The sequence below is a fragment of the Anopheles bellator genome, chromosome 1 (genome assembly GCF_943735745.2).
Source record: "Anopheles bellator chromosome 1, idAnoBellAS_SP24_06.2, whole genome shotgun sequence".
In the NCBI taxonomy this organism is placed as follows: Eukaryota; Metazoa; Arthropoda; class Insecta; order Diptera; family Culicidae; genus Anopheles; species Anopheles bellator.
Genome location: NC_071285.1, coordinates 46,790,582 through 46,815,778, shown reverse-complemented (window position 1 = coordinate 46,815,778; position 25,197 = coordinate 46,790,582). Strand labels below are relative to the sequence as shown.

Sequence of the window (25,197 nt, the reverse complement as noted above, 5' to 3'; positions counted from 1 at the left end):
AAAGAGCTGCAGGCTCAAAATCTATACAAAATTCCTTGTGTTGTGTTTTCGTCCGGCGTGTTGTTGAACACGTTAAGTGCAGATTGATTTTCCGCGCCGCTAGCGATAGTTGATGTAGTTCACCGCGAAATAACTTCGCACGGAATAACTGAAAAATCAAAGGAAAGCAGTTCGCCGGTTCGGTCGTGTTCCCGTGTTCGTCGTGTCCCTAGTGCTTCGAGTCTATTGTTTCTCAATCTTCTTAGGTGATATAATTGTGGTACGTTCCGTTACAAAGTAAAGTGTTCTTTCGTGCTGCTGCTGGAAGAATTCGATGGATTTGTAGGGTGCATGTTTTGCTGTGATTCGAGTGATTGACTCGCGCCCGAGACACTCTTTTGGGTGAGAAAATACTCTTCCTTTGCTTTCCGTGTACCTGCTGCCCATCCGGTTCTTTTGTGCTGATTCCGTACACGGTTCCGTTAGGAATTGGCTTTGCTGTGCGAACGAACAGCTCGTACGATCGCGTTGCTGTGTGAGTGCGAGCGAGAGGAGAGAAGCTTCCCGGCGAACCACTGAGCTTTTTGGAAGTGCAAACCTTGACCTTTCCCGTCAAAAAAACGCGGAAAGCTTCGCTCCGTCGCCGCTCTAGAATTGCACTCTAACGGCGGGAGTGCTCCGAAAGAACAATAAAATGCTGGAACTGCAGCCCGCCGACATTGGGGAAATGCAGCTGAGAACGGCTAGTGCGGCCACCACACGATCCGCCCTGGAGGCGATCAAGAAAAAGTTTGAACTGTCCGCCGCGGCTGCTGCAGCCGGTCAAGCGAGTGAGAAGCTTCTGTTCGAGAAAGGGAAGGAACCGGGCAGCAAGCTTTCGGCGTCGCTAACCGCGGCAGCCGCCGTCAGCCTGCCGGATGTCGAAATGCCCGCCAGGCCCACCAGCGGTGGGCTGATTGATTCCCGAGGCTGTGCCAAGCCAGAGAAGAAGGTGAGTGGACAACGGAACATTGCATTCGAGATATTATGATTTACACGTTTCTGTTCGCTGAAGGCCGACCCGCTGCATTGAACCAAAGGTCCGGCGGTTTGCCAAAAATGTGCCCACTCGGATGTTCGCAGCACACGCAGCTGACTTTCAACAGGAAGCTTCACAGCGAAAGGGAAGAGTCTCGCCACAGCAGAACGGTCTCGCGGAACCGGTTTGTTTGTCCATCGGAGCCTCGCTCCAGAGCGTTCTGTGATCTCCGCCTGAGCCCTTTGCAACCCCAGATTCCCATTTTACCAAAAAGGGCGCGCGCGCTCCACTCGAAATGAAAGGAACCGAAAATGGCCAATGAAGAAACACAGAAAGGAGGGCAAGCTGTGATCCTCGTGTGCCTGAAAAATCTTTGGGTTGATGTGAGCACTAAGCGATAGCTTTTGGCAAACCCCCTGGTCTAAGCCATCAGGCCGCCGGCAGGAAGGACATGAAGGAGAGGTGCCTTTTGTTTGACCGCGCATATTCGGTGCATCTTAATTCTCTTTCCATTCGTCTTCCTTTCACATTTCTTTTCCGTCCTTCGTTCGTAACTTGAAGACGATCGTGTTGCCATTGGAAGGCCCCGTTGAGATTACAAGTACGCATGCATGTTCCGCGTACGTTTCCCAAGATTTCGTGTAATCGGATTGGGAAGGAATCAGGGCAATGCTCTCGGTGAAAATGAAAACCAATTAGAAAGCCGCAAAAAGAGTTCAGCGACAGAACTCGCCGAAACCATGCGCGAGCGAGATTAAAGTGCAAAATTTAGCAAATAATCATCAGCTCCTTCGTAGTGGTGCTGATCGCAGCAACCGTCGGAGCGAGAAAGGCAACATGGAGAGGATAGGCAAGGGTGTTGCACGTGTATTGCTACGATCTGGGGATGTTCGGTCCGAAAAATTGCACGGATTTCCTGGTTTTTGGCGTTCACTTTCGCGTCACTGACGCTCGGAGAAACTTGAAACCCTCACCGGCCCTCAGCCAGCCCTAAAGATGGTCCGAAAACGAAATCGCTGCTGCTGCTGCTGCTGGCCTCCCTTTCAAAGCGATGTATGATTATGCAAAATCGATCCAAAGTTTCGCTTTCGTCGCACTGAGCAATTACGGACACGGTGTGTCTGGTGGCACCACTCTCGTGGCTCTTTCGACGAGCTTACATCAGCAACGACGACGGTGGCAGGACCGGATCATTATACGATAAGAGATTGGTGATGATTGGTCTCCAGATTCTAATAATTTTCGTCAGCAGCAGCTGGCCAACACTTTGTGGCCCGCGAAATCCCGGTAGCCACCGCAGCACTAATTGCCAGGCCGCCTCTTAAATCTTCCATTTTTCCAACAGCCCACCGCCATGCCGACCAACAGTATGATGGGTTGTTGACGCAACTGTAGGGTTGTTGGGGCTTTCAGCCAAAAACCTCTGAACTTAATGCGGTCAAATTGACCGACTTTACGACTACCGGGGGCACCGGGGTGGGGTGTGCTTACAAAGCAAAAAATTAGACGAAAATTCAAGGGATGTACGCGAAATCGGCCGCAGGGGGCAGCCCCTTTCGGGAGTGGTCACGTTCGCCCCTCGAGGCCCGACGGTGTTAACCAATATTTTGTTGAAAGTGCGTACTCTCGTTGGAAGCAGCAGGCTCGCAGGCTCATCATTTCCAAATTAGAGACAACAAACGCCACAGCTTCCACTGTGAAAGTGGTCGCTTTTCCATTGCGGTGTAGGCCCAGAGGAGATGGTTTCACAATTTTCCGAACCCATTTCCTCCGTCGGCCAGCAACAACAGCAGCAACAACAACGACGACACGCCAGATGAAAACGAAATTTTCCCGATCACGCCGGGAGTTTTTCGCACCTCTTTCACGTGCACTGTTTTGCACGACAATTGGCCGTCCGCGAAGTGGCACACCGTGTGTTTTAGAGGGAGAGAGAGAGAACACTGTACTATTATATGGTGAGATACATTGCGTGCGATTGAAAAGCGATAAATTTTAATGAGAAAATGCGATGAGTGCCACAGCGGCCACCTTTCCGTGCCTTTCTTTGCAGGGGGTCACATCAGGCGGCATCGAGCGGGAACCATTTTGTTGGCAGTGGCAGTTGTTGATGTGATGGAGCTAACGAAAGAACGCAGGAAAGAAACACACATTGAAACGATTTGCTGTGGAGGACACTTTTGGGGCTGCCGTCGTGGCCCACAATCTGCTATGATGCAGATTCCGTTAGGCATAGGAAGCGCTGTAAACGGTGATAATTGCGCGTCCATTGGCCAACGCACAGTTACTTGACCGACCGAGTCGACAACTATTAACTCTCCGCCGGTACTGGTTAAATCCAGCTGGCCGCCCGCCTGGATGGCTGGCCACGGTTGAAGAACAGATGGGGTCTTTCGTCGTAACATACACAAGCGCAAAGGTATCATCCGATCCTCCGATGTCGAACGTAGTAATTGCCGTTCTGGTATCAATCCACAGTATCTTCTATCCTTCAGGTGGGGGCGATAAGCGACGCTCATCGAAGGGTTTCTCCGCGCCTCTATTGCACCGTCGTAATGCATCGATGGAACCTTGCGCACCTTGTCATTACCGGTACGGAGGGGTGGCTAGAAGGCAGGCTTTCTTCATGGCTTTCTTCTTACCGAGGGTGAAGTCGTGGCGCCCTATCAAAAGGGTAGCTACGAAGCGAACAAAAAAACACCAGCCACGTCGTCAACGCCTGCCAGATTGGTGTAATATTTCACTGACAGCCGGCCAGCCGAGTTGGTTCGAGAGGGCAATCAAACAGCCCTTTGGAGAAAATCAACCTCGAACGGCACAGGCAGCCACAAATTGGATTAGCAGCGAAATGTTTTTCCTGTTTCGGATAGATTTTTGTCATAAAGTTTACGAATGCTCGCTGAACCGAAACGATGGACCAGAATACCAGAGTATGTTTAATTGAAACATATCTTGTATTTATTTTTTGAATTGTAGGAGGTAACGAATCGCGACAGCCATTACTAGGAACTTCTTGCTTTACCCCGAAGACGTGACGACCGACCAATGAGCAGTGAGTCACGGCGGGTCGAAACCGAGGGCGCAGCTACTGGAAGCACTCGTGGTCGATAGGGAAGTGTGGTGTGTGCCCTTCAAGTGGCAAGTGGCGCGAGCTTAGAAGACGGCAGGAGGCGAGCGCTGCGGACGGCCGCGGCCGCACGACCATGATGACGCGAGGCGTTGGCTGTTGGCGGGCATATATTATAATAATTCCCGACTGTGGCGCTATTGCGCGGTTCCGAATGGTCGTCCCTGGACTGCTGCTTACAAACGCCACGCTCCTCACGTACTTATCAGCGACGGCGACGGCGGCGGCGGCGGCGGCGGCGGCGGCGGCCGGGTGGACGGTCAGGAGGGCGAATATCTGACGAATCACATCATCACCATCATCATCGTCCGTCCGTGGTGGTGGCACAATGAGAGAATCTTCTCGCCGAGAAAAGGAAGACGGGAGAAACTCCACCATCCATTTCGGAACGTCTAGTCCTCCGGCGATGAGCCGTGGTGGTTGACCGATATGCCGCCACTATGGCCAATATGATGGTGCGGGCGCACTGGTTTGTGGCCCGTTCGCTGGGATCCAAAAAAGGGATGCTCACCCCTACGCGAGGACTTCCTTTTGCGCCGCGATCATTCAACTATTCTCTACCGCTGTGTCCCAAACGACCCGGTCTCGGGTCGGTTCCGTTTCTTTTTTTCCGTTCCCCGAGATCCGTTGTGGTCTGGTTTACTTTATATGGCCGATTAGCACCTTCGAACACGGGGAGATTGGGGTCTGTTTATTGCGTGTAATCTTTTCAGGCAACAGACGGCTTCGTTCTGACGGATCGTGATCGGTGTGTTATAAAATCCGCATTCAGAGGGCCGACTCCTGACGCTGTATCGCTGCGCTTTGAAGAACTAATTGGGATGCGTCAGCAACACTGCCCAGCTCTGGCGATATAAAAATCACTTGACTCGAACGACCCTAGGATCGAGTTTCCGCGTCCGCGATGTTGATTGCGCGTCGATTCTCGCGTTTGCTTGGCCAAAACAAACAGCGTGCAGCTGCACACCGTAGCGGATATTGCATCCGTTTGTCCCGTTCCCTGTTGCACAAGCTGGTCGATATTGACGTGACGTGTGGTGCTGAAGCGCCCCGGTGGGAATTAAGGAACGTTAGGCGTATAGTTGGCGGCCGCTCGAAGGTACCGACGGCGACAGCCAGTCTGTCTCGTGTAGGGCCACATAATGAATAAGGAATGGTGCCTTCCCTGGAACATATGCTGGGGCGTACGGTACACTATCATTAGCCCTCACGGCAGCCCGCCTAATAGTGTGCCTCCATTTCCGTAGGCTCTTTCGCCCTAGTGTTGCGAGGAGTGCATTCTGGCAGAATTGTGCCGGAAAAAGGACTATTGTTTCTTTAAAAATTATCAACCCAACTGTAGTACTCCGTGGCTCCAAAACTCACGCGAATGACCATCGCCCAACCCAATGTAAAGAGAGATCATCAAACCATAGGTTTGAAGGCAGCCCAAATGAAATTATTTAAATTAAATTCACGCCACGTGGAAACCTAACAATACACAACAAGACGCAGGGGCGCCCCTTCTAAAATATGGTCAATCGGAATGAATGACCAACGGCGACGTGCTTCTCGGCAAGTTGTTCCCGCGTTACGCAATGTAGGCATGTCAACCCCGCGGAGTCAAGTGTGAGGTCTTCGGTCAACCATAGGGATGGGGAAACTTGAATGATCAATTAAGGTTCTTATCTTTGCGCCATTGCACCCCATATCTTATCGGTCTGCCTCGGACGCCATTTGTTCCCGGGGAATCGATAACGCCAAACTGCGGTTTGTGTGCGATGGGGTTATATTTCCGGGCTCAAAACAGCGCTTGATAACGGACGGTTGGGCCAACGGTTCTATTTCGTATCACTTCGAAAGCGGCTGAGTTTCGTGAACCACATTCGTCCGTGTTACCTTCCAATTCCTTAAAAGTACCATAGTTCTATCACGCGGAGAAAGGGCTTCGTGGCCTCATTTCGCCCCACCGTTCGCCCGATTAACCGCTGGCCCTCCTTCTGCCTGTGTCTAGCTTCCGTTTGAACTAAAATGTCAAGTCAACGCCCTGGTCGTCGGACGGGCGCCAAAGCGCTGACACCGCGCCCCGCTCGGTCGTTCGATTCCGTCAAACGCGGCGTAGACTTTTTTGGCTCCAACTTTTGACGACAGCCCGCCCCGTGGTCTTTACGCGGTGGATTGTGATCCGGGCATCCGGCACTCCGACACGGATCCGTACTCGGGGGGCGGTCGCTGACCTTTTATTTGTCTTGGTTTCCCGCTCTCGCCGATTGAGGTTGGGAAAAAATTTGTAAATTTTCTCATTTCACGCCTCGTATCGCTGTGTCGAGCCGATCGCATCATCGGAGTGTCAACTGTCAACCACGTGTCTTGTGTCCGTCGCGGTGGCGGCCTAGGCCTTCGGTGGCAGACAGTACGCGTTCTCCTTGTTCCCGGTACCGGAATTGGCTACGACCTTTTCCTGTGTATCGATTTAACATCGGCCATCGGCTTGGATTGGCCATAAGACGCAAGTGGAACAACGCGCGCTACAATGTGCTGTGCCACCGGTACTTTGTTTCCCAATGAATAATCCATCCATGGCACTCCGATGTGTATCCAAGACGCCCCGACCCGCGCAAAAGGAAGACTATTTGTTGGACGATCCGCGCGGTGCGAGAACTGTGTCAAGGAGTCCAATGTCAGACTGGGAAGAAGGAAGTCCAAAGAACACCCTGCCCCCGCGCACCACCGGCCTTCGAGCAGGGTTCATGTAGACCGGAGTGGAGTAATGACACGAGGCAGCACCCCCTTCTTTGGCCGAGGAGATCGTGTTCGCGAAGATTTCGGAAGGTCTGCGGAAGATTGATGGCGGCGATAATGATGATCGCGTCGTCGTCCCTCGGCCATCAGAGCCCCGGCGCGCATGTGAAGGTCTTTGGATCCGGATGGCCCCAACGGTGCTCCCCCCGAGGGGGCCTACGGTGGACCTACAGTACCCGAGCGAGAGAGAGAGTGAGATAGGGTGCGCTAGAGGATTCTCTGGAACGGGTCAGCCGTCGTCCAGTCATCGGCCTCTGCCGTCTGTCTGGGTGATGGGTTGTGACTTTGAAAGTTCGTCGAACCACACACGGGGGACCCAACTCGGTGGTGAGACCCGTACGCGGGCCGTAAAGTGCATGGTCACGATGCTGTGCCAAAGTCGCTGGTCGCCTTGGCGCGCCAGAGTTATCATCATCATAATGAAGAAAGGAACACGAAATAATCGGAAACAATTATACGCGGATCCGATCGGGGCACGGTGGTGATCATCGCGCGTCCGACCATGATGATCTTCTCTCTGGGGCTGCCAAGGTCTGTGCAGGAACTTCCTTGTCGTGTGCTGCATCAGACTTCAAACTACCTGGGACCGCAGGTAAAGAGTGGTGGTCTCCGGTCTAACGCCTGGCTTACAGGGATCCTCAGTTCCAGCAGGGCCAGGGATTGCAGTCCGAAGAAAGTTGCCGCTGTAATCCCCAGAGGAGTCCGGTCCCTCAAGCATTCGCGATGAGGCGTTCGGCTTACGATGCTAGACGCGCACAGGTAAAAGGAACATCATCATTTGGGTCTTCTCTCTCTCTGTGGGTGGAAGGGATCGCTGCTGCACTTGTGTGTGAGACCCGCTGTAAAATGGGTCACCCCATAGACCAAGAAGAAGTCTTTTGAGCCTTTTGGCCTTGGGACTTTACGATCGTCCGAGCTGTGATTATGCTTTATGGCTCGATACTCAAATTATTGCTGTTTGCTGTCTGTGTCCTCTATTGCTTCCATCCGATGACTGCCCTTCGACAGAATTGGGTTAAGGTGCCCCTTGGAGGGGTACCCCTAAACCGCGTCTGTATGTGTGTTTGTGGGAGTATGCTAGAGCCGGGGTAAGTGGCTATAGAAAAACAGCCACCAACAGTGAAGCAGCGAATTGTGCAGAAACAATTTTATAACGGCATTTTTGTGAGTCAAAGAACCGGGTCCGCTAAAACAATGGAGCAGCTTCCATTTCCAACCACTTGATGCCTTTCTGATATGTTTATCTGCCAGAGTTTTTTTTTGTTATTGTTTCGTCCGGCTTCTCATTTGCATGCCGCCCGCGCGCGTTTGTTTTTGTTTGGCTTTTGTCTTCATTTTGTGTTAGGTATTCTTCTCGGGACGATCTCTCCCAAACGTGCGGCAGATTGAGGTTTCAATGGTGAGAAGCATCGGCGCCGGAAAATCCCGTCATGCCCTAATTAAACGGTGCTTTGGTGTTGACTTGGTGGGCCTAGACGGGTCTCTCGTTCTCGTTGCTGTAAAATGTAATGTGTTGCAAATGTATTTAGGCCTGTTTTTGTCTCTTCCATTTGTGAAAACTTCTTTCAACCGGCGACACGTGTGAACTTTCTACTCGACCCTTTTGCATACTTTCGGTAGGATGCTCGTTGATTGCTGGTGGCCACGGAGAATGTAATGCTGCACACACAGTGTGATGTGAAAGTTTCGACATCCGAGATGCTACACGTCAATTTCGTGACCAGAAAAAAACGCGAAGAATTGCGAAAGTAAATGAGTAAAATAATACGTGAAAATTCCACTGCTACATATAAGTGCATCACGGTTGCTATGTTAAATTTGAAGTGTACCTTCACAGCAGCTCGTGTCTGTGTTCCTGTTCTCAACAAATCTCACATCAAAGTTAGTTGCTGTCAATTCTGAAATGTTTTGCGAGCGTTCCCCAGAAGTTTTAGAAAACAACAGGTTGACATTTGTAAGTGTTTATGTCGCCAACAGAAACACTACAAAATATTGCAATAAGTGGTGTGCCGCTTGCTAGTAATGGCTCCTTTAAAACGATCATAAAGCATATGAGTTAAGGAAATGACGAACGACTGAGAATGCTGCAACACTGGATGAAACCATTCGAATTCAAATATCGCATCATTGCGATATGATTGAAGAGAGGCTAATCATCAAACAACGCGGAACAAGGGCTTCGAACTCGGAACACTCTTGCCGCACTGTCCCGTGCATACAAAATGATTTATGTACTATGTGAACAATGTACCGCAATGGAGATCGCATATTGTGCCCCACATGCATCGAGAAGCTTCAGAATAATTTACATCGTGTTTTGTTTTCGATTGGCATTAATATGTACATTTGAAATGGTTCTGCTACTTGTTGTTTGTTCGCACAATTGAGGGGCATGTTTTGGAAGCCCTGAAAGCCTGCTGGGTGCTAGGGCAGCGCACTCGTGTTCCGCAGCGCAAGGTTGCACATTTCCAAACCGGGGTCCTGTTACTTACCATAGAAGACCTCCAACCGAACGGGAGCATTGTTTCGTTTCCATGTTGCTTACTTGCTGTGTAAACCCATGAAATTGCAGCCCATTCGATCCCTTCTTTCGGGCACGTGGCAAATGACACCGCGAAGAACGAGAGAGGCTAAATCACGGATCCAACGGCGCATGGTGGCGATAAACTTCTTCCGTGGGGTAGTACTAGTCCTTCAGCCCGAGACACACACTGCTCGGCAGGGCAATGGCTTTTGCTTAATTAGCCGTAATTAAGTACACTTTTCGATATCGCGATCCCAAGTCTCTTGCCCTTTTCAGCTGGCCCGGGAATAGTACGATTCTGTCTCGCGCCTCATGATTCCGTTTGTTAGCGGTCCGTTTGGCAGGTTATCATTCCGACGTTTAGCTGCTGTGCTGCTGCGCCGGCCGCGCCCCCCCCTGCAGAGCTGTGTGTGCGTAATAATAATAATAACTGCGTGGCGTGCATTCGCTTGGCCGCCGTTTCTGCTACGCGACGCACGCCGTCTTCTTAATTGAAACCGAGCAAAAGAGTTTAAGAGTGTTCAGCACATTTTATCGTTCTCCTGAACGACGACGATCTTCCCCGGGCCGACTAAGAATGTTGCTTCTCGCGCATTTTGCATTTTTTCATCCACACTTCAGCATATGGTTCGCATCTTCTTTAGCATCTAAAGAGGGACGGAGCAAGCATATCCAAGTTTAACGACTTACACGACTAGTCAGAACCGCAAAAAGAGCCGAATGAAAATTAAAGGGAAGCGTAAAATGGATTGATCCCAACAAAAAAAGAATGAGGGTTAACAAAAAAGAGTTTTCCCATACCGGGAATCGAACCCGGGCCTTCTGGGTGAAAGCCAGATATCCTAGCCACTAGACCATATGGGATGCGTTAAAACGGGTACAAATGAACCAAAAAAGAGTTACGCAGAGTATCAATTTCGCAGGCCCCACTATCGAACTTGTGTGCCAACAGAGATTGGGTGAGATCAGAAGGTCGCCATCAGTCGACGGAATTTTATATTGCGTTTTAGCGGGATGAAACGTAACTCCCATATTGTCTAGTGGCTAGGATATCCGGCTCTCACCCGGAAGGCCCGGGTTCGATTCCCGGTATGGGAAAATCTTTTTTTCTGTCTTTTACGTGTAACAACAAGAGTATGGGACAATAAGTTTCAAAAAGTTTTTAAGTAACAAAAGCCTTATTTTATATTATCTTATGGGGGTTAGTCATAGCTGTTTCAAACTTACAGCGTTTTTCTTTCCATATCATCCTTGTCTGTAATTTTTCTTCTTCATAACGCCACAAAAGTTTGTGGTAAGGTGGAAAAAAAAGTGTGCTCTTTTTCCCATACCGGGAATCGAACCCGGGCCTTCCGGGTGAGAGCCGGATATCCTAACCACTAGACAATATGGGATGCGTTAAAACAGGTACGAATGAACCAAAAAAGAGGATGATCGTCAGGGGTTCGTCAGGGGTTCGTCAGGGGTTCGTCAGGTGTGTGACAATATGGGAGTTACGTTTCATCCCGCTAAAACGCTATATAAGCTTCCGTCGACTGATGGGACCGTGTCGAATATGGGACCGTGCCGGGGTGCTTCAGGACAGACGGATCATTTATGGCGGACACCATTGGAAAGCAATTTCCCAGCTTTAAAGGCCTCGTGGCACAATGAGTCATTAGGGGATTCATTTTGTGCCTTAGCTTAAGACAAGAATGGCTACAATCAATCTAGAATGCAGTTGCACCGGAAGGCGGCTTCATCGTTGGAGTGTGCTTTGCAATCCTTGTCGAGTGCCATTTCCGGGAACCGTGGGTAAGTTGATAAAGAGTTTCAGCTTTTTCACGTTTTACCGATTGGATCTAGGATGAAGTGCTAGATCACCCGGCGGCCGGTCGCTGAAAGTGCGCTGCGCATTACTTCTTATCTGATTGGAAGACGATTGTACTTTTTTACGACGGGCGATTAGCGGGAAACCACGTTTGCAGCGTACAGACCGTGCGCGCTCGGTTTTCTGTCGCCTTCTTTCAGCGACTCGTTTTCGATGAGTTATATAATTTAATATTTTATGCCATCGGTCCGCACTTCCGGTCCGAATGCGTTCGATGAAGAATCCAACCTCCTACCGGCCCGAACCAGGTCCATCAAATCACTTTGCCATCGTCGGCGAGTGAACATGAGAGCATTAATAATTCCTTTCACCTCGGTGCGCGTGTGTGTGGCCTTCCGTTCTGTCAGCAAAAGGATATGCCAGTTCTTCATCCTTGCTGGGTGCTGTGGTGTGGTGAAGCCACCGAATAAACCAAGTAAAAGTCTGGAGAGCAGCGGAAACATGTTGCATCGATCGATGACGGCATAACGAGAGACCCCCTCGAGGACACGCTTTCGTGCATGTTTTCATCTCATTTTGAGGCGGCTGGAGTTGAATGGCGCTCTAACGGGTAACGGCTTCCTATGCCTGGTCCACACGGGGGAGGGCATATGGCACGGTTCAGAGATTCTAAATGTGCGGGTCGTCTCACAGGATTTTCGCTCCACCGGGGGGCGCTCTTCCATCTCGTCAGCCGGCCTTCGCCCGATGCCGATGGTGGTTCCCTCCGGTTTGTTATTATTTGTTTTGGTTCTCCACCCACGGGGTAAGTTCCCCCGGCCGTCGTCGTCTGGTCGTCGTATACACACGGCTTGGGGCGCGGATTCTGCGCACGAACGACCACCGGTACATGCTGGCAGCGATGACTCATCGGTGCCGCGGTCGGTGTACATTATTTACTTCGCAACCGGGAAGCACCCGGAGACGGCTTCCGGCGATAGCGGGGAGAGTTGAAGCCCAGCTTCCAGCTTCTCGTTCCAAGTCTCGTTGTCCCGCACTAATTGTGGTCCGGAACGGTGGGCCGCTGTCCGATGTCCGCTTTTGTCTGATTTGACAAATCGATGAGTGGACGATGCTTACGCAATGGCCACCGGCGTTGGTGAAATGCTTTCGTTACATTAGAATCCCGCCGACGGGATCGGTTTTGGTCCGACTTTTTTCTCGTCATTAAACGCTTCATAATTGATGACGTGATGTCCGGTGGCGAAAATACCCAAAACTAATGTACACTGATGTACTTGCCTTCCATGAACCTTTCACTAATATTATTCTATTCTTTTTCTCATTTCAGGTAACTATCTTTGGACTGGTCATAATATGTCACCTTCGTGGAGGGAAGTTGCGAAGGCCCCGTTATTGAAGGTACAATTTTATTGGTTCTGCTATCTCGCCTGTGGATGAGACGTACCTACCCTGCATTTATGACCAACGGCAGGGCCTTGAACTTTGGAAGCTGAACACCTTTGTTCCAACGCAACCATTTCAGGGACTGTCTGATCCTGACGTTGACCGAACGGTCTACGCTCTCTCGGGGGTGGCAGGTTGATGAATCAACCAACAACACTTCTTACGATCGCCTCTGGTCGATGTTGGGCCACAACATCGGGGCCCAGACCCCATTTCGAGTGCATTTGCTGTCGGTGCGCCCTTCAGATATGAAGAATTGACTAGAAATTGTGGCACAATAAAATTGGCAAAAATAGGTTACCGGAACACACCCCACAGGAGGGGGTCTTGTTGTCGCGTTTGCAGGAACGGGTCCAAACGTCGGCCGTGTCTGCCCCTGTACTAATGACATAATTGTGTGGCGTGAAACGTCGCCAATCGATTGTTTTCTCGTTAGCGCACGACCGAGAGCTGCCCAAAACCTGACGCCCGTTTTGCTGCAGGTGCATTAGTCACGGGGCGAGGCTGGCTGGTCATGAGTTTTAACGGTTTTTTTTTAACATCGCGCGGACCCCAACGGAATCAAACAAACAAACACCACGAAGGAGGGACCAATAAACAAACAACGGAATAACGACCACGGAACGCGTTACGAGCGTGTCCGCGACATGGATCACGCGCGGATTATGAACCGTCGCCCGTGAACAACGGACCTCTTTTTACTTCGGCTTTAATTTGTTGACACTTTCCATCGGGCGGCGCACACACAACAGTGTCGACCGGAAATCTATTGGTCCCACTGGGTTGGCCACTGATTAACGCTCTGTGCTCTGTATGACGATAAAATGTAGGACGATGTCGAAACCAGCGGGCGACTTATTTCATCTCGTTTGTCGACACTCTGGGTTGACGATGCAGGGCGTGGTAAATCTTGGCCGGTTCGACAAACAACGCACCATTGGCTCAGCCTGGGCGGAAGATTAAGTTGCTATAGTTGAGCAGTTCGGTGCAGGAACTGGGCCTAGATTTTCTAACGGGGCACCTTTCTGGCTTTCCGATGCCGAGGAACGCTGATTTCCCAACACACAGAGAGATATTAGACTTAGCCTGGCCACGAGAATGACTTTGTGCAAAAATTATCTGTATCTCCTCCGCGTGCATTGAATGCCTAACCCGCGAGACCCCGTAGGGACCCCCTAATCATCGCGATTTAAATCGCGCGCGGATCGACGAGAATTGCTGTTTGCTCTCCCCGTGGGAATATGGTTTATGGCGGCCGGAAGAAGAAGCAAAGCCGAAGAAGTCCCGGAGATTCTCAAACAGCGGCCAGCGATCCATGGGTGTGCGTCTCGGTCAGTTGCAGTTGCGCGGGGTGCTCCGCTACCAATAGGAATCACTTATCTTTGGCATTTCCTGCCATGTTTCGCCGTTTCATTGCCTCTCTTGCCGGGCAGCATCATAGCCGGTTGATGCCCGCCCCTCAAAAAAAAACTCGGTTCTCGGGCCTTCCGATACGTTGTGTGCCTTCGAATTTCGAGATTGCTTCGAAAAAAAAAAACAAAATTGGTGGCCCTCTCGGCACGACGATTGATCGATTTGCTTCTTGAAGCATTACCGCAGCAGCAGCAGGCCATTTGCGTGTCGGAAGCGAAGGAGTGCTTATCAATTGCCCCCGGTCGGCGGCGGCTCCAATTTAAATACCATCTGCGCGCTCATCATCATCGGCGGGCTGCTGCGTTCGTGTGGCGTACGTGAAACCTAACCCTGATCTCTCCGTGTGGATCAGCAACAGGAGGAGCGCATAATTAATTTGCATCTCATTGATGCCACGGGCCTTGTGGCCTGTGCAGGCGGAATAGAAAACAGAAACAGATTCGATTAACCACTGCGCGGTGCGGCGCGCCGTGGCTTGTCCGTGTTACTTCGGTGAACTGAAGCCCGCTTGAATCCGGTCAGCTATCAACCTGACGACCGACTTCTCGCTCGCACAGCTTATCAATTCGCCGTTCCGCGGCTCACGCGGAGCCACAGAAATGAATCACTTTCACATCGCGCGCGCGAAATGCATTATCACATCTCACCCTAGTGAGCCGAGCCGTGTTGCGGTGAGATAGCGACAGAGAGCGAGAGAGAGAAAGTACGCGCAGTGAGAGATGATGCTCGCATCGCACGAACAGCTCTTCGGTGGTCGCGTTCAGTTTGTTTTCGGCGTTAGATTCGTTCGAGGGTTAAGATTTTCCATTCACGGGCGGCTCGAGTTTCCGTCCTGTGCTGCGGTGCTGCTGGATTGCCTTCGATTTTCCGACAAATACATTGAAAGTGAAACGCCTCATACCGTCGGTGAATATCGTCGCGGGGTTTAGCCGACCAATCCGAGTTGAGTTTCCCGTGTGCCAAAAGTTCGGTTCGATTTTCATCAAATAATCAACAACAGGCACGCTGCGATCCTTTTGGTGCCGTTGCCCAGTGTGTGTTGGTGCACTGAAGTGGAAGGAAATGCTATACTACCGTCCCCTTCTGGCGTAGCGTGCGTAGTGAAAATGAAAATACTACACTCATCCCTCTCCCCTACGGCTGTCAGCGTCCGCCATCCGTCCACCATCTCGGCATCCGTGTCGTCCTTTTGCGCGTGCGGCGGTGAAAATCGAACCAACTGCAGGCGTGGAAAGACGGCTTGTAGTAGATCCTTCCATTCGTAGTAGCCTTCGACAGTGCGGTGCGGTGTATTACATCACCTGGGGTGTAGTGTTTGTGCCCGCCGCGGACCGTGATCGGTTTCAATAATTGGTGAAAATCATCCCGTTTATCATTTCTCTCAACAGCCGTCTGTGCGCAGCCTTACGTGTGATATTTATCCCCAGCGTGTGCGATTTGTGAAAATAGTTAACGCGGGTGTCATCTCCAGTGCTAGTAAATAGTAGGGAACGTGTGTTCCGAACCAGCAACCCGCCTCCGGAATCGTCCTTTCTTTTTCAGCGCGCGCGGTCACGATGAGTAGCCTTTGTACACGTTCGTCAACGTTTAATGTAATTTTTTTGGAGCCGTTTTTGCTACCACTTTTTTATGCGCCATCGCCAAACAATCCCCTGCAGCAGCAGGATCTGCCATCACATTCCTCCTCTTCCACCCCGTGCGCCGTTGCTTTGTCGTCGTTGTCAAGCGGGTTGCTCTGTGTGTGCGTGTCGCTACTACCGTGTCCTTTTGGCACCAGTTGCACCTCTATCAAGATACCCTTTTTTTTGTTGGGGGCTGTCACCCGAATGTTCGGGCGAAAGTTTGCGCACTCCTGTGCGATCCTGGTGTCCGAATTTATTGTCCTGCTAAACGTTATTTACCAGCCTGTGTGAGGCCACCACCAGCGGCCGGGTTGCTGCAGATGTTACGTGATTTAGTTGAAATGGAAGAAATGGTCACTTTTATTATTAACGCCTGGCGTTGCCTAATGATGATGATGATGATGATGCGTTCCGTGCGCCGCTTGAACTGCGAAATATTATGAACACCTTTTTTCGCCATAGTGTGCCGATGTGATCGTCGTAAATTGAAAATTGACCAAAATGGTTTTCGGGTTTCGAACAATGCGAAATTACACGGTCCGATGATTTATTTCTACGCTGTGTGGCGCTGCTCGGACCACCAGCACTGAGATCCGATTTGAAATAGTTTTTCATTCGCTCGTTCATTCCACAGAACAATATGAAACACAACAACGCTACTGTGTATGTGTTGCGAGCTTGGATTAAGCTTTCCGATTTAACCATTCATTGTACAGTTTGTTTGATCCCCGTGCAGGGTTGGATGTAGAGAAGTCGACTCACTTTTGTAGACCAAGAGATATTTTGTCGACATTTTTCTTTCTTTTCCCCCAAAGGCTACGTTGCCATGCTACGCAAAGCAGCATCCCCCTTTTCACGACCATCAAAGCAACCATCGCCCGCTTTCCTCCTTAGAGCCTCCTCTTCGCCATTGGGAGTATGCCAAACATCATAATCCACAATCAACGGGTGATTGTTAAAATGAATGAATGCGTGTGCGTGTCTGTGTGTGTTCTTTCGTCTTCCTGTCGATTGCTCAATCATTATCCTTCCGAACAAAAAAAGGGTTGTTCTCTCCACGTGTCTCCACTTGAACGCCAAACGGAACGGTTCAAGGACATCGCGAATTAATCGACCCATCGCCCAACCGCCGGGCGAGTGCTGGCCACCACCGGAAGTCGCCGTCGGATGCGAATCAAGTAAGAGCACCGCTAGTGTTGCAGCGTGTCCGGTGTAGAGTTTGGTCGTCATAAGGATCTTTCCCTTTCCGAGAATCCGGGGCCGTGAGGAGGAAGCCAGTGAGAGCGAGAGAGAGAGAGAGATGAAGAGAGGCACTGAAGAGGCACGCGTCGGAAAATTCGAACAAATAGTATGTCAAGGCCAGTGCACCAATTGTGGTCACTACGGTCCCAACATCCTTCGAATCTCTCCGGGTACGCCCTCACGGGTAAGGTTTTTGGTAAATCACTTTGTTTTGGCTCATATTGTTAGAAACAATTTTCCGAAGCCTAGCGACTTTCTGACGGACGGAGAAAGTAACGCTTCCAACCCAATCGCGCCTACATTAGGCCTGGCCGGGGCTCTGGCATTCGATTCGGTTTAGGTGCCATACGTGTTTTGCAGTTATTGATCGATGTGCGATACAAGAGAGAGAGAGAGAGGGCCCCGTCAACGAGGTGACTTTCCGGCCCGGATCGAACAAGTTTTGCACGGTGGTCTGGTCGCTTGATAACAACTTTTCCGGTCGTACTCCAACTCCCGTTAGGAGAGCCCTGTTTTTGCTTCATTCGAACATTTTAGACACCTGCGCGGGGCGGCCCTAATAGTGGCGGCTGTTCCCGGATCGCGCAGCAGGTCGCGAACGACTTTCACTACTCACCGCCACCGCCAGCCGGCACTCCGTTAATGGGGGTCGCTGACACAAGAATCAGTTCCATCAGTGACACTTTGTGGCCTCTCTCTCGGTCGGCTCGGTTTGATACTTCCGGCGGAACTAATCATTTCCGCGCGCGCGAGTCTATGGCGCCGATGGCATCAACCCGAAGCCCTCGCTCTCGCTCGCTGCTGCTGATGACGCGCCTCGTCAACAGCGGCAGGCGGTGGTGGTGTAAGATCATTTCTAGTCCACTTCCGGGCCAGGCTTGCGGCATCCGATGGAACACGCTCTCGATGGAGGTCTCGGAGTTGACAAACCGGTGTGTGCGAATCGAGGCGTAAAATTTCACATTTTCCCATTCGCTGTCATGGCGGCATTCGCTGATGTCATTTGCACAGTCCGACCACCGTTTGTTGGAGCGGAACCGCTTGGAGCTTTTAGTGCGCCAAAATGACATGTGACCCCCCCGGGGGATGCGCCCCATAGGTCGATGATCGGCAAACGATCTCTCCAGCCACCGATCGGGGAAGAGCCACTTACTTAGCCCACAGCCGAGCCCGACGGGTCTGTTTACTTTTTTGTAGCGTTTAGCGCTCTGTTGTTCCTCGAGGCGCCACCGTTTTCACTTTCCACCCTCCCTCCGACAGGCGTCATATGATCATAATCCGTCGGGCCGCTTTGCGTTGACAGTTCCACGTGTGTGCGCGCGCGCGGGACAGGTTTTCCTCGTCACTTACGTAACGCTTTCCACGCTTCAGCCGTTTTGATCTTCCCGGCCCCCTCCGGGTTTGTTTGCTTGTTTTGTTTCACCGGTTTTCCACGGTGGCCACGACAGACAGAGAGAGAGGGAGAGAGAGAGAGAGACGTCTGATTGGCGGGTGCGCGTGTGCGCGCAATCACACACAACCGGCGTGTGGATGGCGTAAGAGACACGAGACGACACCCTTCCCAATTGATTTGTTGAAGTTTCTTTTCTCCCACAGTAAGACGTTACACCGTGCGCTCCAAATGATGATGCGCGCCTCCGATGCACGATCTTCCGGGTTGTCGTGATCGCGATCCGTGTGATCGATCACTCTATTATTTATTCCACTCCCGGCCCCGGATAAACAGGTTGTCTGCGTGAGGATAGGAGGTGAAAAAGGAAAGCAAACGGCCGGGTCCACGGCGGGTCCTTGCGCAAGTTTGTTTTTCCTTTCAACCGACAGAGACAGAGAGAGAGAGAGAGAGAGAAAGAGCTTCCTTTCCGGGGGGCGCTCCGAACCGGATAATTTTAGGGTTCGGTCGCGCGCAATAGAAACCACAATTAATCCGTCGCCTTTTTGGGAGAAGCCATCGGATGATGGGCTGTGTGCCTAAATTAAAAACCAGTTCCGAAAGTTTGTTGGTTCACCACCCGGTCGGCCCCCCCGGGGGGATTGCGAAAAGCTCGGGGAACGAACCGTCCTTCGAAAGAGGAGAGCCCAAAACCTATCGCCCGAACCCCCCGAACAACGGTCAAAGAGCCTTTTGTGCGTCGGCCACCGGTCCGGCGGACTGTTGTTGAGATTTCGGGAAGCAAACAAAAAACCAATAGAAACGAGATCACAAGATCAACATATGCGCGCCGCGTTCGATTTCATCTTTCGGCGATACCCGGTGCTCCCGTTTCCGTGCTGTGTACCTCTCTAGACAGACATTCATATGCTTATTTGCTTTGTGGTAGGGGTACCAAAAAGCAATTGATGACCGGCTGTCGGCCTTCAAAGACAAGGCAGAAAAAAAAACTCTGATCACCGCGGCCCGCGGATCATAATAATGGTGGCGCGCGGCACTACTTTCTCCAAAAAGCCTTTCCGGCGGGCAGGCCTCATCGGGTTAGAGGACGCGGCACACATCCTCTGGGGCCCGCCAAAGTAGGCTGCTGCTGCTGCGACTATGACGATGAAAGGCTACGCTGATGAAAGGCGCCCATCACACGTTGCGATGTAGAGAGAAAAGGCTTTGAACATAGTTAAGTTAGCCGCGTGCCCGTTTGTCTTAACATCCGCGGGCCGCGAGCATCAAAGTAACCCCCCACGGGGCGCAAGTGTACTTCGCACACGTTTTAGCACAGTTCAGTACGCGATGATTAATCATGACCGCTGCCGCCCTCCATTGCCGGCTGGAGGCGCTCTGCTTTCCGTTCCGTTTCGTTCTTCCAACGAAATATGCCTCCGGATCCGGATTATCGGGCAGTTTACTTTTAATTATGCCGCACACCGCATGTTCTGTGGTGAAGAACTCTCTCTCTCTCTCTCGCTCGCACTCAATTTGACCAAGGGGACATTCAGTTTGCGATTTTAACTATAAATTTTTACTTTTGCTTTCATTTCACCATTATTTTTTTTAATTTTATTTACATATCTTCAGTTTTTTTCTCATCACTCATTTGTATTTTTTTTTCTTTCTTTCTCTCTCCCTTTTTTCGTTTATTTTCTCTCTCTTTTTGTTTTCTTTTGCAGAGATGAACTCGCCTTAATTTCACCTCCTTTAAGGCGCCCCGGGCGCCGCGGCGGACAGTTTTCTCATTTGGTGGCTCTCTTTGGCCAGCTCGTCCCCTCCGTTGTTCGTTTGCATGTTTGTGTTTTTTTCTTGTGTTTTGTGTTCCTCAACTCATCAGCCCGTTCCGTTCCGGGTGTTTTGTTGCTGCGGCGGTGGTGCTCTGCCTACTGCTCCGTTAGCGGGACGGACCTAATGGCGGCCCCTTGAACCTTGTGCGCGGCTCCCCCCTACACGTCCGTTTCTAACTGTTTCCTAGTCACAGTTAGTTCGCGCGCGAAAAGAAGACGGTGACCACGACGGGAAAAAGAGGCCCCCGGAACACTGATCGAAGGGAGCCGGCAAGTGGAAGATGAAGACTACTGGTGGCCAGCTGCTAGCCACCAATGCTAATGCGCCACTTCACGGCTACCGAAAACAACAACCGCAACCACATTAACACACCGACCTTTCGATCCTCACCGCCGATCACCATCATCAGCATCAATCAAGTTAGTCGCGGCCGCCGCTCGCGGTGGGACCCTGGCGCTACAAAGCTTCGAATCTCGAACTCTTGCAATCGAAACCACCGGAACCGGACCACATTAGTGGAGCTCCGATGCCGACCCTGGGAACTAATCATCAATTTGGGGCCACTAGGGGCGCTAATCATCACCACTCCTCTACCCTGCGCGTGCTTTAATCTGGAACGTACGCTTTTCCACCGGAACACCCCGGAACAAGGCAGTCTCCGTCCAGTCTCTCTCTATCTGGGGTCTCGTTTGTTTATTTCTCCAACTTAGTAGGGAACCGATGGGGATCGATATCCTTCCGAACAACATTGCTTCTCCGTCTTCTCCGACTGCTTCCCGTTTATAACTTGGCTTTCCTTTTCAGAGAGTGAGTGTGTTGATTGTGGTACTGATATCCCTGGCAATTTGAAGAGTCCCCCGGCGTCGTATCATAAACTCTGATCCCTTCCTGGCGATCCCGACGTCACCTCGCCCTTTGGCTTGACCGTTATGTTTCTTCTTTCCATTGGCTGCGATCTGCTGCTCCTTGTTGTCCCGTGAATTCTTCCGCGCACACACACAAACATTCACAGTTCGGCGGAACTCGCAGCGAGTTCGTCGGCAAATTACGCGCCCTCTGCGAAGCAGGTGGTGTAACGGGGCTCGCCGGAAACGTTGGTGGTGCTGCTGGAGCTGGAGCGGCGGGTGCTACCGAGGAGAAGCGCATTAGCAAGAGCACCGACGACATTGCCGACGAGGGCGATATGACCAACACGCAGGTAAAACTCACGTCGGCCTCTCCCGGTGTACTGGTTCCGGTCCGTAAAGCGCATCTAACCTCACTCTTAGTTCGGTGGCAGCCTAACTCCCGGTGTCAATTGGCCACTAATTTGGCCACTAATGGTTCACGCTTAGCCAACTACTAACTCTGTGCGCTTCTCGTCTTCCAGCTCTGGTTCCGTGGCGTGCGGCCTTCAAAGTTCCGCCACGTGTACGGTCTCCCGACGCGCAAGGAGTGCTGCTACACCGACATCAGCGTGGTACGCAGCGGCAACGATGGCAACTTTTGTGCCGTCAACCCGACGTTCCTCGCGATAGTGGCCGACACGACGTTCGTCGTCATCCCGATCAACCAGACGGGGCGCATCGATTTCCAGTGCTGCAAGGTGATCGGTCATACCGGGCAGATACTGGACCTGAAGTGGAACCCGTTCGACGATCACACGATTGCATCGGCTTCGGATGATTGCACGGTACGCCGGGAAAGGACTCTCGCGGCTGACACACGCCCAACACTAATCGTGCGTCTGTATGTTAATTCCAGATCAAACTTTGGCGCATCCCCGAAGGAGGGCTGACCAGCAATCTGACCGAATGCCTGACCGAGCTGGTCGGCCACAAGCGCAAGGTGCTGCACATCGAGTGGCACCCGACGGCGGCCAATGTGCTGCTGAGTGCCGGCTTCGACCATCTGGTGTGCGTATGGGACACGGCCAACACCGAGCGGGCGCTACTGAATGTGATCGACTGCCACGTGGACATGATCTACAGTCTGGCGATCAATCGCGACGGTTCGATGATTGCCACCACGTCGAAGGACAAGAAACTGCGCGTCATCGAACCACGCAGTGGCATCGTTGTGTCGGTAGGTGAAGAGGTTCCGCCCGCTGGTTGCGGTAGCATCCTGACTAATAGGACGTGGGTCGGTGTTGCTTTCGTAGGAAGGAGTCTGCCACCTGGGAACGAAGTGCTCGAAGGCAGTGTTTCTGGACAGCAACCGCATCCTGACGACGGGCTTCTCGCGCCACTCGGATCGCCAGTACGCGGTCTGGGATCAGCACGACCTAAAGAAGCCGCTCACGCAGGAGGTGATCGACAGCTCGAGTGGCATCGTGACGCCATACTACGACTACGATACGCGCATGGTGTATCTGGCCGGCAAAGGTGATGGCAACATTCGCTACTACGAGGTTGTCGACGAGCCACCGTACGTCTACTACCTGAACCAGTTTCTCTCCGGCCAGCCGCAAAAGGCACTCGGTTTTATGCCGAAACGGGGCGTGAACGTGCACCAGTGCGAGGTGTTCCGGTTCTACAAGCTGCACGCCGCCGGCAACGTGTGCGAACCGATCTCGATGATTGTGCCGCGCAAATCGACGCTCTTCCAGAGCGACCTCTACCCGGACACGGTCGCTAACGTGCCGGCAATCGGGGCGAAGGAGTGGTTCCAGGGTCGCAACGTTTCCCCGATCATGATGTCCATGAAGACGGGTAAGACTCAAAATACACGGCTCTCTCTCTCTCGCTCTCAGTGTCTAACTGACTGGAGTGTCCGATCTTTCCCCGATGCAGGTGAATCAATTATGGATGTAGCCAACAATAAATCGAACCATCACCGTAACAGCACCACCACCGAGTCGGTGGCAAAGGTTCAGCGAACGCATTCCGTTCACCTGGGCAACGGAAACGCAAACGGCGCCAACACGGTCACCAATGGCGGTACCGCGTTAATACAGTCAAATGGTGTCAACGGAGCGCACCATCATCACCATCACGGGGCGTCGGTGGCCGCCAACGCCAACGGCACCCAGGGTCACCATGGGCTGAACAATGGCAACAACAACACACAGCATTCCCTCAGCAGCACGAAACACTCGCTCAACAAGGAAAACGAACTGCTGGACAATCGCAAGCTGGACAACAACACGAAAAAGTTTGCCTTCCTGTCGCAACCGACCATTCCTGATTATAGGCCGCAGACGGTAAGAGCCGCCCGCTAACACCATGGTATGATGAGAGCGGAATGCTAAGAGAGGGACCTCCCTCCGTTCTGTTTCCACCGGGCCGGACGCGGACCTTTTAATTGTAGATTATCGAAAAGAGCCAAAAAACGTCCACCAACCAGAGTACAAAGTTTCACCAGCTGCAGGCCATCTTTGGGCAGCAGACGACGAACCACAAGGACATTGCCAATCTGCAGAACAACTTTCTCAGCAGCTCGCGCAACAGTTCCCGGAACAGTTCGCTCGAAAACATCAACCTACTGAACTCGGAGAATGAGGTAAGTAAGCGCGAGTTCTGTTGGTGTGGCCATCCGTTCCTTAAAACTCTTGACGGGATTTTCAGTTGCGGAAAGCATTCAGCAAGCAAGCGGATGAGATCAAGAGTCTGCGCAAATCGCTGAACGGTTCCGAGAAGCGGGTCCGCGAACTCGAAGCGGAAGTGAAACGGTTGCAGCAGCAGCTGAAACACTGCCAGTAGAGTAACGTCACAATAAGGCGGGCCGGGCCGGGCCGAACGACCAGCCACGCACAATGAGAAGACGTCAACACGCCGCCAAAAACCGACGGTTCGATTCGGTAGACGACGGGATGGCCGCCCCAACGTGTGGTGTGTGCACGCGCCCGCCTGTTGCCAAAGTGTGGGCATCTGGCGGAAAAGTAGTGTCTCCCGCAGACAGTTTCATATTTTCAACAGCGCGGGCGCCAGCTGCTCTATTCGATGTCGCTTTGTGAACACATTGTGATTGGATTGTGATTAATTTCTACTTGTGTGTCGCGGACGGAAACCCCGGACAATTGTGTGTCCCCGGATGGACCGAAAGGACAAGCGATTAGGTGTAACGTCGTCGTAGCGTATTTATGTTTAGGAATCGGGAACAGGAAGACACGATAGCTGTTAAGAAACACAACAGGCGCAGGCAGTCGGGCAGTATAAACATAATCGAACAAAATATCTAAATAGTTACCAACACGTGACTACAGGACAAAAGATTTAAAAAAAGAGAACAGCCGTCCCAAAACGCGCCCCCCGTGTGGAGCACTGTTTCGGTCGATTTGCCGAAAAATTGGAGTACGGGAAAGGCGCAAAATAACGGGGCATTTACGCGCATTTAGACACTTAAACTTTGTACGGTGCCGGGAACCGGTACCGATAAGTGAAGACACTCTTCAACCGGATCGTATATTGAACTGCTTATCGTACGCAGCGCTTCTTATCGCCTTCTGGCTGCTCTGCTTGCAACGTGCTACGCTGGCGAATTGCTCAGACAATAGTGCCGCATTTTTCTAACCTAAGAGGAAACCTTCCAGCGATAACGCCGATACATGCTACGCCAAACGCTATCCGAACCAATCCACTATATATGTATTGCTCTACTATCAATCAATATGCTGTGCTACTACTGCGACATACTGCACCCTCCCTGAAGAACCCAAGACGCGCCGCCCCGGTGTGTGCTCGTCCGGCCAAAAAGGCCGCTACAGCTGATGTCCAGCAGTAGCGGCGTCGTATTATCTTGGGAAGCATTTACATCTACAGGGAGCAACATTGTTGGGTGGAAAATAAAAGTATACACACGTGCGTGCCGTGGTATCACGGTTCCGATGGACCTGTGGCTTATGAACGGCTTTTAAACACAGGCATTCGGCAATGCAAAGCTCTAGACTTAAACACAGTTAAAGACATTGACATTATTTAACTTCACCTTTGAACACGTCAATAGGCGTTGGGAATGTAGTAGGCGCTGCTACAGAAGGCTAACAAGAAAAAATGGCGAAGGTAGGACATTTATCACAAACGTTGTGTAAACGCGCATGAATAAAAAGGTAA

At 51.6% G+C, this 25,197-nt stretch overlaps 1 protein-coding gene and 3 non-coding genes across 6 annotated transcripts; 2 read left to right on the top strand and 2 right to left on the bottom strand.

Moving 5' to 3' along the window:
* The first annotated feature begins 148 nt into the window (after nt 1–148).
* On the top strand, nt 149–25,197 carry LOC131207076 (coronin-2B-like). Of its 3 annotated transcripts, none has more exons than XM_058199703.1 (8): nt 149–259; nt 21,180–21,365; nt 21,537–21,839; nt 21,911–22,231; nt 22,308–22,857; nt 22,939–23,348; nt 23,456–23,647; nt 23,713–25,197. In XM_058199703.1, exons 2-8 carry the CDS (start codon nt 21,351–21,353, stop codon nt 23,845–23,847), a joined length of 1,926 nt encoding a protein of 641 aa, XP_058055686.1. In that variant the 5' UTR covers nt 149–259; nt 21,180–21,350; the 3' UTR covers nt 23,848–25,197. The 3 variants fall into 3 exon arrangements, with proteins under 3 accessions (XP_058055686.1, XP_058055679.1, XP_058055671.1); XM_058199696.1 differs by having other exon boundaries at nt 150–259; nt 20,972–21,365; XM_058199688.1 differs by lacking the exon at nt 149–259 and adding an exon at nt 15,612–15,690.
* Nucleotides 10,222–10,293, bottom strand: Trnae-uuc (transfer RNA glutamic acid (anticodon UUC)). Its single transcript has one exon. It is a non-coding gene; the product is annotated as a tRNA-Glu (tRNA).
* Trnae-cuc (transfer RNA glutamic acid (anticodon CUC)) lies at nt 10,456–10,527 on the top strand. Its single transcript has one exon. It is a non-coding gene; the product is annotated as a tRNA-Glu (tRNA).
* Trnae-cuc (transfer RNA glutamic acid (anticodon CUC)) lies at nt 10,752–10,823 on the bottom strand. The gene has a single exon. It is a non-coding gene; the product is annotated as a tRNA-Glu (tRNA).